General features: G+C 38.5%; 1 protein-coding gene and 1 long non-coding RNA gene across 8 annotated transcripts in view; one reads left to right on the top strand and one right to left on the bottom strand.

Moving 5' to 3' along the window:
- Positions 1-758: 758 nt before the first annotated feature.
- Positions 759-2,458, bottom strand: LOC135301119 (uncharacterized). 2 transcript variants are annotated; one of them, XR_010362853.1, is made up of 3 exons: positions 2,019-2,458; positions 1,510-1,573; positions 759-1,036 (listed from the first exon to the last, which is right to left on the bottom strand). It is a non-coding gene; the product is annotated as an uncharacterized LOC135301119 (long non-coding RNA). The 2 variants fall into 2 exon arrangements; XR_010362852.1 differs by lacking the exon at positions 759-1,036 and adding an exon at positions 1,125-1,416.
- The window catches only part of SLC15A5 (solute carrier family 15 member 5), a 34,888-nt gene continuing 24,996 nt past the window's right edge, over positions 2,306-12,197 (top strand). For 5 of the 6 annotated variants that reach the window (XR_010362850.1, XM_064421370.1, XM_064421369.1 and 2 more), the window contains exons 1-4: positions 2,306-2,464; positions 4,144-4,664; positions 6,244-6,466; positions 10,437-10,606. Coding sequence is in view for 5 of the 6 variants with exons in the window: in XM_064421370.1 (XP_064277440.1) it covers positions 4,301-4,664; positions 6,244-6,466; positions 10,437-10,606 (757 nt within the window). In the remaining variant the exon portion in view is untranslated. The remainder of the gene's footprint in view (positions 2,465-4,143; positions 4,665-6,243; positions 6,467-10,436; positions 10,607-12,197) is intronic. The other variant, XM_064421367.1, reaches the window with a different exon arrangement.

The raw sequence follows: 12,197 nt of genomic DNA, 5'->3' as shown, positions 1-12,197 counted from the left end.
ATGGTCCTTCACTGCGCTCACTCCAGTGTGTGCACATCCTGTACATCCTTGTCCTGCTCCAGGTGCCATGGAAAAACCTATGGAATTCCTGCCTTGTGCCAGTTCTGAGCTTTTGCCACACTCCCTGCTTAAATAAGAAAGAGAGAGGGACAAAAATTACACTGGGGGGAAATGGGATTCAGGGAGAAGGCTTTTGCAGAGAAAATAAAGCTTCTAGCAGAAGATGTCCTGTCTACACTCTTCCCCCAGAACCTCTTGGGAGAGGGATTTAATTCTCTTTCTTGGTCTGCTGCATTTCAGCAGAATAAAGAAAATGGCTTTCCCACACTATTTTTGATTATTACTATATTAGGAAAAAGCAAACATACCTCTTAAAATACAGCTTTTCCATAAATTTAAAGTCTCAACTTGATCTTGCACTTTCACAGACAAAATTGGGCATGAAAAAGACAGGCATAACATCCCTCCTTCATCAAGGCAAAACTGGGTGAGGTTGCCAGTTAACATCTGGCTAAAGTGTTGAAACTTTTTCCTTACCAAAAGGAAAATAAAATGTGGTACCATAGTTCCAGGACTTCTCTGAGAATTTCTCATATAATCAGTAATTTTAAGAACTGGTTATTTCATAGATGCCGTTTTTCAGCCTTTAAAGTTTCCTTTTAAAAAACTGAGAGGTCTTTATAAAATATAAAACAATATTATTTTTAGTAGATTTGCTAACATAACAGATTTCCTAAATTGGCTTTCTGAAACTCATGATGACTACATTTCAGTTTCTTCATTGACCTTTTACATGCTTCACAAGCACTTGGGTTTGCATGTATTAATTCTTCTGGTATGTGGTCAGAAAAAAACTAGGCAGCATTTTTACTGATGCTGATGAAGATTCTCAGAAGCATCAGAAATGGGTTTGAAATTCTGGGAACTCCAAAAGAAGCACTGCCATAATCTGTCACTGTTCTCTCTCAGGCCAGAGTACTCTGAGACTCCAGTGACAGGCAGTGAAGAAATCACTGAAAGAAGCTTCATTATTCACCTGTGAAATAGCATGTAGGGAATAAGAATTAACACATTGTTCAACAAAAGAACAAAAAAATTAATAGAAAAAGACAAAGTTCACCCTAGAAGCTAAATTGTTATTATTTTTTTTAAACTATGAACCTTTTGCTCTGCATTTCTTCTGTCTTTAAATTTTAGTCTTCAGGTCAGTGGTCATTGAGCCAGCTTCTCAAACCATGCAACTTAATGGGAATCCTGGTGCTAACTAGAAAGATTTCACCCACGTAATTTTTTGTTTACAAGTGTCAAAATTCTTGAGTTGCATTGTCAGCCTTGTCCATATCAATTCTGTTTCCACCCTGGATGTTCAGCAGGAACCACAGCCACTGTTGTGATGGGTAACACCTCTCACATATTCTTTAAAAAAGAGTAAAGCCGAATTAAATTTAATTAAAAAATAGAGAGACTGACCTTTCTAGGACAAAAACAGAGGTCTAAAGCCACTATTACCTTTTAGCTAGAATTGTTGTGCTGGACACCGAAGTTCTGCCTCTTCAATTTCAGTAAATTACCTCTACAATAAAAACACTGACAATTATTATCCCTTGTCAGAGAAAATTAGTAGAAAATTCCAGTTCCAACCTGAGCAGCTTAATTCACTTGCCTAATGTTAATCTATAGGTTTTAGTTTGAGAAGAAGTAACCTTTAACCTGGGGTGGTAGGGCACCAAAGAGTAACTCTTTTATTAACAGCCAGACTTCTCATGGGCTGACACCTCCATGTGAGAAATAAGTATTTTTATAAACCTCTCTCCAAGATGTGACTGCCACAATTTCAGATCTTTAAAGATTTGTTTAAAAAACACACAAAGTCCTTGCTGGCAGAAGTACTGCCAGAATGGCTGGATTTTGAAATAGCAGTTATTTTATGTGTCCAGGAGCTTCAGTATATATAAAGCTCTACATATGTTAATGCAAATAATAGATGTTTTTTATCAGGCTTTGTGCAATTCTATTACCTTGGGTAAGAATAAGCCCATTCAATGCCAGATGATTCAACTAGAATTCACTAGAAAACATGTCAAGTAAATAGACTGACCACCTATAATTGCTGCAGAAGTGATTAAAAAAAGCAAATCAATGGAGATCCTATTGTTACATGGAGCTGTACATTCTCTTAGCACTGCACATGGTAATCGTGTACTGATTGATCTGGGACTGTCAGCACCACACCCTTATTGATCACAGGCAAAGGCAATTCAAAATAATAATGAAAATCACCCAATTCCTGCTTTTTGGGGCATTTATAAGGCTCAGTCAATTATGCCCTTTCCCAGCTTGTAACCCCAAATTTGGGTAAATGGAACCACATGAGGGCTAAGAGCCATCCCAGCTAGGAGCCCTGCTCTCTGTGCTGGCTCCCATGATGTGATTCACTGCGAGCTGCCAGCACCCATGAGAACAGGTAAACTTGGCACTATGAAGGAAAACAGAGTATTTCACATTCAGATATCTATTGGAGCAAGGATTTGTTTGTCCTTATGTTTTCTATCTGATGTTAAAATACAGTTGTTTTTACTTAAAGAAAATACAGTTCTATTTGCTTAAAGAAAAAGGAAAATGAGCAGTTAGATAAAACATGGTAAAGTTGTTCTGTTCATGAAACAAAAGTTATGTGCACCTCTGAGTTAAAATACTTTTCTCTGTCCTGTGTTGAGATTGGCTTCTTTAGGCTTGGATGAAGAAACTAAGCTGTGTTATACTTTTGACTTCTCTGGTTGGCTTTCCTCAAAGGAGGGTCATTTTAGCTATCATGGATCAGAAAACAGAAGTAGTCCTTGGCATATTAGAAGTCCCATCTGTTTTCATCCCCAATTGAATGTCTCTGAAAACTATGAAGTTTTTGCTGTCTGAGTTCTTGTTTTAGACTTGTAGTAGGTTAAAAGTGTATTTAATTTTAGGAAACTACCTATTGTTACTTAAATTTATGCTTCAGAGCTTTTAGGCTTTGTGTCTGAATCATGGTTGCTTTTTTTTTTTTTTTAGGTAATCTTGGAGTCTTTATCCATACTGGTTATATACTACTGTGCTTCTGTTTTGTGATGTAGTAGTTCTCATATTCAGAATAGATCTGAAGAGGTCAAATCTGAGTAGCTATAAGGACAGATGGAAGCAAACAGCAGAATCCATGTCCCAAAAAATGCCATCAGAAACACTGAGAACTCTGTTCAGAGGAGCTGACCTGGTTTTCCACTTCCTTGTAACTTGTGCATGCATTTACTTTTGCACAAGACAGATGTGGGATGCTTCCAGTTGTAGGTGGGAGCATTTTGATCAGGTGTCAGTGATCTTAATGAGCTCTTCAAAATGGAGAAGCTGACCTGGGAAATCAGCAGCCTTTGCTATGGATAAAGTAGCAGGAATGTTAGAAAACACTGAGTTTGGCTCTTCCTAATTCCCTTTCAAGGCTGTAATAGCTTTTGTTTGATATTAAAGAAAACATAAAAATTGCCTGTGCCCCTGCCCCTTCTGGTGCATTGTGGCTACAGGGCAGAATCTGCCTTAAGAAACAGTTTTGGGCTAGGCTGTTTTTACATTCCTCTTTTTTCTTTTGATTATAAATTCAACTTATTTTATTTTAAAACTTGTTTTTCTAAGTTAAACCTAGTAGCATTGCTTATTTTTATAATTACCTTTATCTGAATTTCAACCAGAAATAGAAAGAAATAGCACAATCATTTGATAATGTTAACCTTAAAAAAAAATCCCTGTCTTTATCTACTTGCTGTTTTTCACTTGTTGCCTAATTAAAGTATTGGATGGTTTTAACCAAATTATTTTCTCAATCTGTTATTTGAATTCTGCTGAAAATGTTAGCTTTCATGTGTGTTTAAACCTTTATCTTTAACATACAGATTGAGTTTAGCATACAGTATTGGATTCACATAATTTAATAGGTAATATAATTCTGGGGGAAAAAAATCTCTTTCACCCCCAAGTGAACTAATTAAATAAACTACTTAACTTCCTAGTGTTGCTATATTCAGAAGCTGAAATGTTCATGTAGTTCTTTGGGGTTTTTTATTTGGTTTTTTGGGGTTTTTTTTTAAGTATTCTTTGATCCTATATGTAATATCTCAAAAGTGACAGGTGCCCTAAGAAATTGTGGTAGCAGAGTGTGGAATTCAAAGTGAGACTCTTACCAGCCTGCTAATGACAGTGGAGGAGCACAGAGGTATACCTGTAACTCAAGCTGATCCACTCCAAAAAAATTAAAATACAAAAAAAAGCAAAGACAGGCATGCCTGATGCAGACAGAAGAGACACGCAGGAGAAGGGATTTTTGAGCCACATGGCTGACAAGGAGCAAGGAGCTGGGAGAAGCAGCCGTGCTGGGAAGCTGCCTGAAGCTGGGAAGAAGCTCCACGAGGCCGTCTGCGTGCTGCTGGTGGAGCTGTGCGAGAGGTTCACCTTCTTCGGCATCGTGTGCAACATGATCCTCTTCTGCACGGCCAGGCTGGGCTACTGCAGCCACCAGGCAGCCATGGTCAACATGGGCTTCGTGGGCACCTCCACGCTGACCCCAGTGCTGGTGGGCTGGCTGGCGGAGTACCTGGTGGGGAGGACCAAGCTGGTGTGCATCTGCATGTTCCTGCACTTCCTAGGTGGGTGACAGCGTCGTGTTCTACTGGGTCTCTTGCAGGAATGTGGTGTTTGACATCTGCATTCCCCAAGCTCCTCTAACAGCTGATTTCCTAGCTCCTCCTCTGTGAAATGCACTGCGGTGTTTGCACCTTTGCAGCTTTCAGCAGGACAAAGCAGTGTTTGTGTGTAGCTGGTGCTCAAGCTTGGCTCCTCACTGAGGGCATGGATGCTCAACTCTTAAAATTGGTCCCAAAGGTTATTGGTGTTTGGCAGTAATGCCAGGCTTCAGTCAGAGAGAGAATTTAGGAACTGCTTCCCCACTGTTAGGAGTAAGATTATATGTGAAGGCATGAAGGACTTTCGTATTTGGACAAGAGGAAAAGTATTTAAGAACACACCAGTATGCACAAACTATGTATTCTAACACCTGCACTGAGGGCCTGCCTTCTGCTGGCACATTCTGAATCTTCCCTGAGTATTATTTTGAGCATTTTTTACAGAAAAAAGGACTGCTCAAACAAAATCTACCTGTTCTGTAGCAGGGCATCTCCCATGCACTATTTTGGCCTCCTACTGTAGAGCATCACCCAGCACAACCTGCTGGTCACTCTGTCAAATTAAACCAAGTTGATAGAAATGCTTCTTGCTTGGACCACTTGTTGAGCAAGTCTGATTTCTTCAATAGCCAGCCACATTGTTATTTAGACACACAAGAAAGCAAGTAAAAAAAAAAAAATCAGAACATTCCTGGAATGTTCTTGAGCTGATTGCAAAACCATTAGTCAAGCAGTCTGGAAAAATGTTTGCTGTTGTGTTCCACTGTTTCTCCTCTTGTATTCTGGTTTAAATCTCTTTCTGCCACTGTCCTTTCAGTGCTTTTCTTGAAGTAGGAGACACAAGCACAATTTGATCTGGATATTGTTGTAAACAGAGCATTTCTTCCTTTGGAGATAAATCATTAAACATTCCTGATGTATTGTAGTTTAATGTGCAGTCATAGTAGTGGCTAATGCTGGTGTTGTTGAAACACCAATGTATTTTAAGCTTTAAGTCCATTAAAACTTGAAAAATCTACAACTGACTAAACCTGAAAGACTTGCTTTGCAGACTAGAAGAGGCAAATGCAATTCATGGCAGTGCTTCTATAGCAAAATTTTCTGAAAATCATATTTGCTATGAAGCTGCTGCAGAAAAATATAATTTTTCCTACAGAACTTTTGAGAATTTATTTCTTAAATTATGATTCCTATTAGAATTCTGGGATTTTGGAAGATGAAAAAAAAAAAAGCCGTACTGCACTGTGGGTGTTTTTGGTTAATTGGTGGTTCAGCTGATAGAAGTACCTGAATCATTGCAAGAACTTCAGAGGAGGTTTGGTTTCTCAGAGGTCCAGACTTGTATTGCTTTACATAGCAACATCCAAAATGTTTCTGCCTCTCAACAGTATTATGTCTCTCCCTCTTTACACTTTTCTGTTGTTTATCTTTGATTTTCCATCTGTCTTTTCATACTTGCACAGAACATACCTGTTGTAAAAAACACAAGTCTTATTAATCTGGTTCAAATTCCCTTCCAATGACCATTTTCTTTGCATTGCAGGCACAGCACTGTTACCTGTGGTGTCTTTCCCCTTCGAGGACGTTCACATCGACAGACGACACGTTCTCCTCACCCTGCCCAAAAGGGAGCAGAAAATTGTGTTCTACTTTGCACTCCTCACAGCCAGCCTGGGAATTGGAGGCATAAGAGCCATTGTGTGCCCACTGAGTGCCTACAGCCTCGAGGACTGTGGGCCAAAGGAGCTGCTTTCATTTTTCAACTGGTTGGTAATTTAATGTTGGTGAAATATCTGTCAGGAGTGATGGCGGATTGCCTTGAAATTCAAAGATTCTGTGGATGGTGGGCTTCATGTTTTGGTTTTAATGGCAGAACTCTGAGATTTTGGAAGAGTTTTCCAAGAGTTAAAACTCTTCCTGACTTCTTCCTTTTGCTAGTAGATGATAATCTATTTTGGCCAGAAGTGCTCAGTCAGAGTTTTCAGGATTAACCAATTTGTCCAAATACTCAAAAGGCTTGCTAATGTTTTTGTTGTTGGAACAACATACTCTATTTGGTTTTCTACCTTTAACATGGCTATGCCTTTAGGATATTTTACTGTTCCTCCCTAACAGTGTCAAAATTCAATGATATATTGAGATTTACATCAGGGTAAATTTTTTGGCAGTAGATTACTGTTTTTCTAGAAGTCAGGGCTGTGAGTTGTCTCAAACTAAACTCAGTGGTATGGATCTGCTGTATTATTTCAGCTTTCTTGCTGAGAAGTTCTGGCATCTGATAAACCACTTGGCATTTGTATTTTGGTTGATTTTTTTTTTTCATTCACAGGAGTAATTAATCTTAAAATACTTTGTAAAAATCAGGATTTGGGTTACTTTTTTGGTATTAATTATTTATTTCTCTATGCATTAGGGAGGCAGTTTTTGATTATTTGTTTGCCCTTATTTGCCCCTTCTGTAGGCCTATAGAGAGTGCTATATTTTCTGGTTAAACCATGCAGTGAGGAAGTTGCAGTGGGACTCTCCATGTTCCTGCTTCAAGGCAGGGTGAAAGAAAGCCCTAAACTGCCCTCATCTTTCTACTTTACATGCATGGTTATTAAAATAAAAACTGAGCACATTTGCATATTAACAATGCAATGCTGAAGAATCAATGAAGATCTTGGTGAATCAGATCCCTCCTCCTTTGGGGATGGCTTTCCTGGCTATTCTTTTTTCCTCCAATTATGTTAATATCAAGGAGTTTTGAATTAAATCCAAACTTCAATGAATAAAGTAGCTTTACCAAAGGTGGATGAGGCTGTTTAGTTCCTTAGAGCAGATTCTGCCTCCTTGACCTGCCCACAGCAGAGAAGAAGAAAAAAAAATCCTTCCTTTTTACTCTATTCTGAGTTTTAATCCTTAATTAGCAACATCATTTTGATTAAATAAGACTCTGGGGGATTAAGACTGGAGAGCAATCAGTTCTTCTGAAAGATAGCTCTGGAGAGTTTATTGTACTGTGGTCTTAGCCATTCAGAATTGTGTTTAATCAAAGTGACATTTCTCAATGTTGATTACAAAGGAGATATAATACGAATAAAAAGTTCCTTGGGGGAATCCAAATGGGTCAGTTCATGGAACTTTGGAAATATCAAGACAGCATATGTGCGATTCAAAAAAAATTTAATTTCTTCACTGGCACCCAAGGAAAGGCTTTGGAATGCTGTCTCAAAATTTAGAAAAATGGGAGGTTCATTCTAAGCATTTTTAATCTCATTACACCCTTGAGAATATATTCACTTTTCCTCAGTAGCCCGTTCTCTCTTGGTGGGTGCTTGCCATGGGACTGAATTTTAAAATTATATAAAATGGGATGGCATACTCTGAGTTTGTCTGGTCTTATCCAAGTTCAGTTTAAACAATCGCAATTATTGAATTAAAGATTGGGTTAAAAGTCCTGGTAGTTGTTTTTTAATTCAATCCTTCAAGAAGATTGCTTGGGACATCTTACAGGCTTGGTTTTAAGCTGCAGTATGTACTGTGGCTCTGACCTTATAAATAAACAGAATATACCACTTCTATGTGAAGAAGAAACTTGGATTCTGTTGGGTTAAGTTTTTCTAGGTCCTTCTGCATTTCCAGGGTTAAGGTTATGGACTGGTTCTGTTTTGCAGGAGTAGAAATACATTCTGTCTGTGGGGACAGAGAATGAGAGCAAAGGGTACAGTGAGAATGGGCAGAGCTGTATCTTGTCGTACAGACTCGTAAAAAACTGCAGAGAATGTTGGACCAATGGTATTTTCCACCCTCACGCTCTCTGGTTTTTTTCCACATATTGCAGATCAATTTCTGCCATTTCCTCAATACACTTTACTTTGACTTTTTAATTTTTTTTTTCTACCTCTTTGGGATTTTTTCACCCACTTTGTTTTTGCAGACCACTCCATAGTGATTCTGAGAAAACTCACCTCCTCCTACCAAGCTGTATAAACATAAAAAATACTTTTCAATAAGAATCACCTGGATGTTACTTCTTTATATTTTTCACCACGAATGCATTTCTGTAAAATGTTTTAGGAAGAGTATTAGGTTTATGTGAGCTTGTAGCATTAAAGTTTGTATCTGGACTGCATTCTTGAAATAAGCCTCTCAAGTTGGCTTTTGGCTCTCATTGTGAAGAGGCCTCAGGGTGCTGAAGTTTCAGGAAGGAGCTCTTGCCTGCAAAACTAGGCAGAATATTCAGCTTGATGTATCTAACTCATCTGCCATGCCCTGGTGTGAGCTCTGAGACTCTTTATGTAATGAAGGCCCAAATTCTGTTCTGCTGCTGTCAGTACAATATGAGCACAGCCCAGAATTCTGGTATGGCTGTTGAGGTGGGTTCATCTTTCTTGTTTTGGCCATAGGGATTGCTGAACATTGGTTGGGTTTTTTTTCTTCTCAGTTTTGTAAGAGGAACTTTACATTTCTGTCATAAAGTATGTTGCTATGCAGCAGTGAAAAATGAAAGTGCTCTCCTGCACTCCAAGGTTTTCTTTGGATGCTCCTATTTCCAGCCAAACACTCACAGAGTCATGAAAAATGTCAGGACCTTGGGTAGCTCAGTCATAATTCTTTAAAAAGTTTGGAAAACAGACACTGAAGCTTCTGACATAATAATTGTCAGTTAAGAATTGATTCAAAACTTTTACACAAGTTCTAGACAAATGAGTCATGTAATGATATTTTTTTGAAGCTTTAGTTGAATGGGTCAATATTTTTATGTACAAAATCCCTCCAACTGTATCATCATTGAGTAATGTAATCCCAAATCTTTTGTCACTGAGAAGATAATTCTAGATTCATTAGCCCAAATACTCAAGTTCAAACAGCATGCATGATGCAGAAGTGGCACTGAACAAGAAAATGAGCTTTTCTTCTTCCAGTAATATGTATTAAGGTTTATAATTGTGTATTTCACTTTTAAATGAAACCATTTTGCTATGGCTCCTGCAAAGGCAGAGGAATCTCTTCTTGCAGGTGCTTCCAGACTGTAATCTTTGACACACTGGGACAGTGCTGCTCAATAATTGTGCTCTTTTCAGGGGTTCCAAACTGCAGTAGGCCTGCCACTAGTGGTATGCTATCTGCTTCCAGGAGTGTGTCATTTATCCTTTGGGTGTCTCCTGTGATTAGGAGGGGCTCAGGACTTACTTGGGAAGCACCTCTACTACAAATTAGTCTCAGAGAAAATTATGGTGGGGAAAATCCTTATCAAGATGTTCCAGAAGCCAACAAAAATTCAAGCTGAGCTTTGCAACTAATAGCTGATAAATCAAATTTTAATATTTCTTGCATTTTTTAACATTTAATATTTCTTAACCAAAGGGTGGTGGCATTAAGACATTTCTCTTAATCTTGAAGCATATGATTGGATGATATTTCATACGCAAATCTTGTTACCAGATATTAAATGTGTAAATGGTAAATGTTGATGTATTTAATTAATGTCACCCACAAGAATATTTCCAGTACCAGACTGATAATTTGTTCAGCTCTGCTGCCTTAGTACACTTACTTTAATCATATACCTCTTGGAGCTGAGACATTTGAGTGAAAATCTGTTTTAATTGCTGTGCTAATGTGTGCATGGTACTGATGCTGTCCATGATTACTATACTTAACCATGCCTTTAATTGGATGTTTTAATCTTCTGTAAAAGCTTTTATATTATTCAACCTCTCCACTTTTCTCTCTCTTGTCTGTGTTTTCCAGGTTTCATTGGCTGGTTAACTTGAATTCAGCAGTGGTCTTTGTCAGCATTTCTTACATCCAGCAGTCCGTGGCCAGGAACCTTGGCTTTCTTATCCCATTTGTGTCTGGGCTTATGGCTATGATCACAATTCACATGGTTCGGGGTGAAATGATTTACAAACCTAAAACAGGTAAGAGGCAGCTCTCTCTTAGGAAACAACTTCAGAGATTACTTTCACAGAAGAATTAGATTTGCATATCTGAACTATTTTTTCTGTAACTCTGCCCTGTTTGGTGGTAGATCCTTAGGGTTTAGCCCTCCAAAATCTGCATGTGAGAAATTCTATCCATCCTCTGGAGATTCCAGGTAGGCTGTAAAAGTGGGAAGCAGTCTCTGGTAAACTCATGGTTGTTTTCTGTCATGTCAGGGCATGTGCCACAGCCTTTGGCTGCGCAGGAAGGGATGTAATCTGCCTGCTGCTGGTGGAATTGGTCTTGTCACATTTCATGACCTTTTATCAACCCCTTCCAAAGGAAAGGAGAGGGTCATGACCATCTTGGAGACCAGGTCAGATGAGCCAGGACACAGCCAGGCTGCTGTTTTATTGACTCTGCTGGGCTCATCATGGGGCACTCGGTGCATCTTCTGAGTTCAAACCTGACTGGGTTCAAACCCTTGCAGAGCAGTATCACCCCATTACTGCTTCTTCTCTTTTTGTCAATGTCCTATCTCCAGTGCAAAGCAAAACAATGTTTCTCTGACTTAATGTCTCATTACAAACTCTGCCAATGAATTGAGCTAATACCAGATTTTCTGTTGTCTTTTATTTACTTCTGAAACTAACTCTGCTTTGAGAAGAGCCCCAAGTCCCACTTATTTTGTGGTTAACTTCTTAGTCAGTTCACTCTGGAATTCTGCACTTTTTTTTCTTTTAATCTTCAGATTTGCTCATAAAATAATCTAGGTCTGAAACTTAAACATCACTTGCAATGAGTCGTGAGGATAGGTGCCAAGTACAGTCCTACACAACAATAAAAACTCTACCAACTCTGTTTTCAGGTTTTGATATGCTATTTCAGATTTTATTTTATGGTGACAACATTCTGCAGGTTAATTCCACTCAGCCAGTGAGTTTTAAATATTAGTCGTCTAATAAAATACCCTTACTTAGTAATTCAAAGTAAGTGCTTCCAGTAGGTGCCAATGGATATTTCTAGAAAATCATTTCCACAGCAGAGATAGTAGGAAGACCTTTTCATTCTGCAATCTTAGTTCATTTTGGGTTTTGGAAAGTATTTATTTATAGATACCCAATTTATTGTAGTGCTTTAGCACTCAGAAAACATAGAAGTGCCACAACCCCCATTTGTATGGATGGCAATTTGCCAAAGGTAAATGAACCTGCATTTCCAAGCCTGAAGCTAACAGTTTTGTGCTCATTCTACATTTATTTCATCTGAGAAACAAGCTGGCAATTCCTGAACCCAGTAAGCAGTCAATAAGTTTTAATATGCCAAGTACTAGAGTGGAAACCCCTCTTTTGTCCTGCATGCTACTTGGAAGACCTGAGATGATAATTCTGGCCTTGAAATTCATCCATGAAAATTCTCTTAAGTCTTCAACTATTTTTTAAACTTTTTCCTTCTCACTTCATTATTGCCCTTCCCTTGTTACCAGACTTCAGCAGGCATTCAATAGATGTTCAATAAATGGAAAGAAAGTATTAATTTCTTTTGTTTTTTACCTGCTCAACTAGAGAAACACATTGTGGTGTGCTAAAT

The sequence above is a fragment of the Passer domesticus genome, chromosome 5 (genome assembly GCF_036417665.1).
Source record: "Passer domesticus isolate bPasDom1 chromosome 5, bPasDom1.hap1, whole genome shotgun sequence".
Taxonomy (NCBI): Eukaryota; Metazoa; Chordata; class Aves; order Passeriformes; family Passeridae; genus Passer; species Passer domesticus.
Note: the sequence above shows the minus strand (reverse complement) of the source record. Positions and strands in the feature narration are given on the sequence as shown.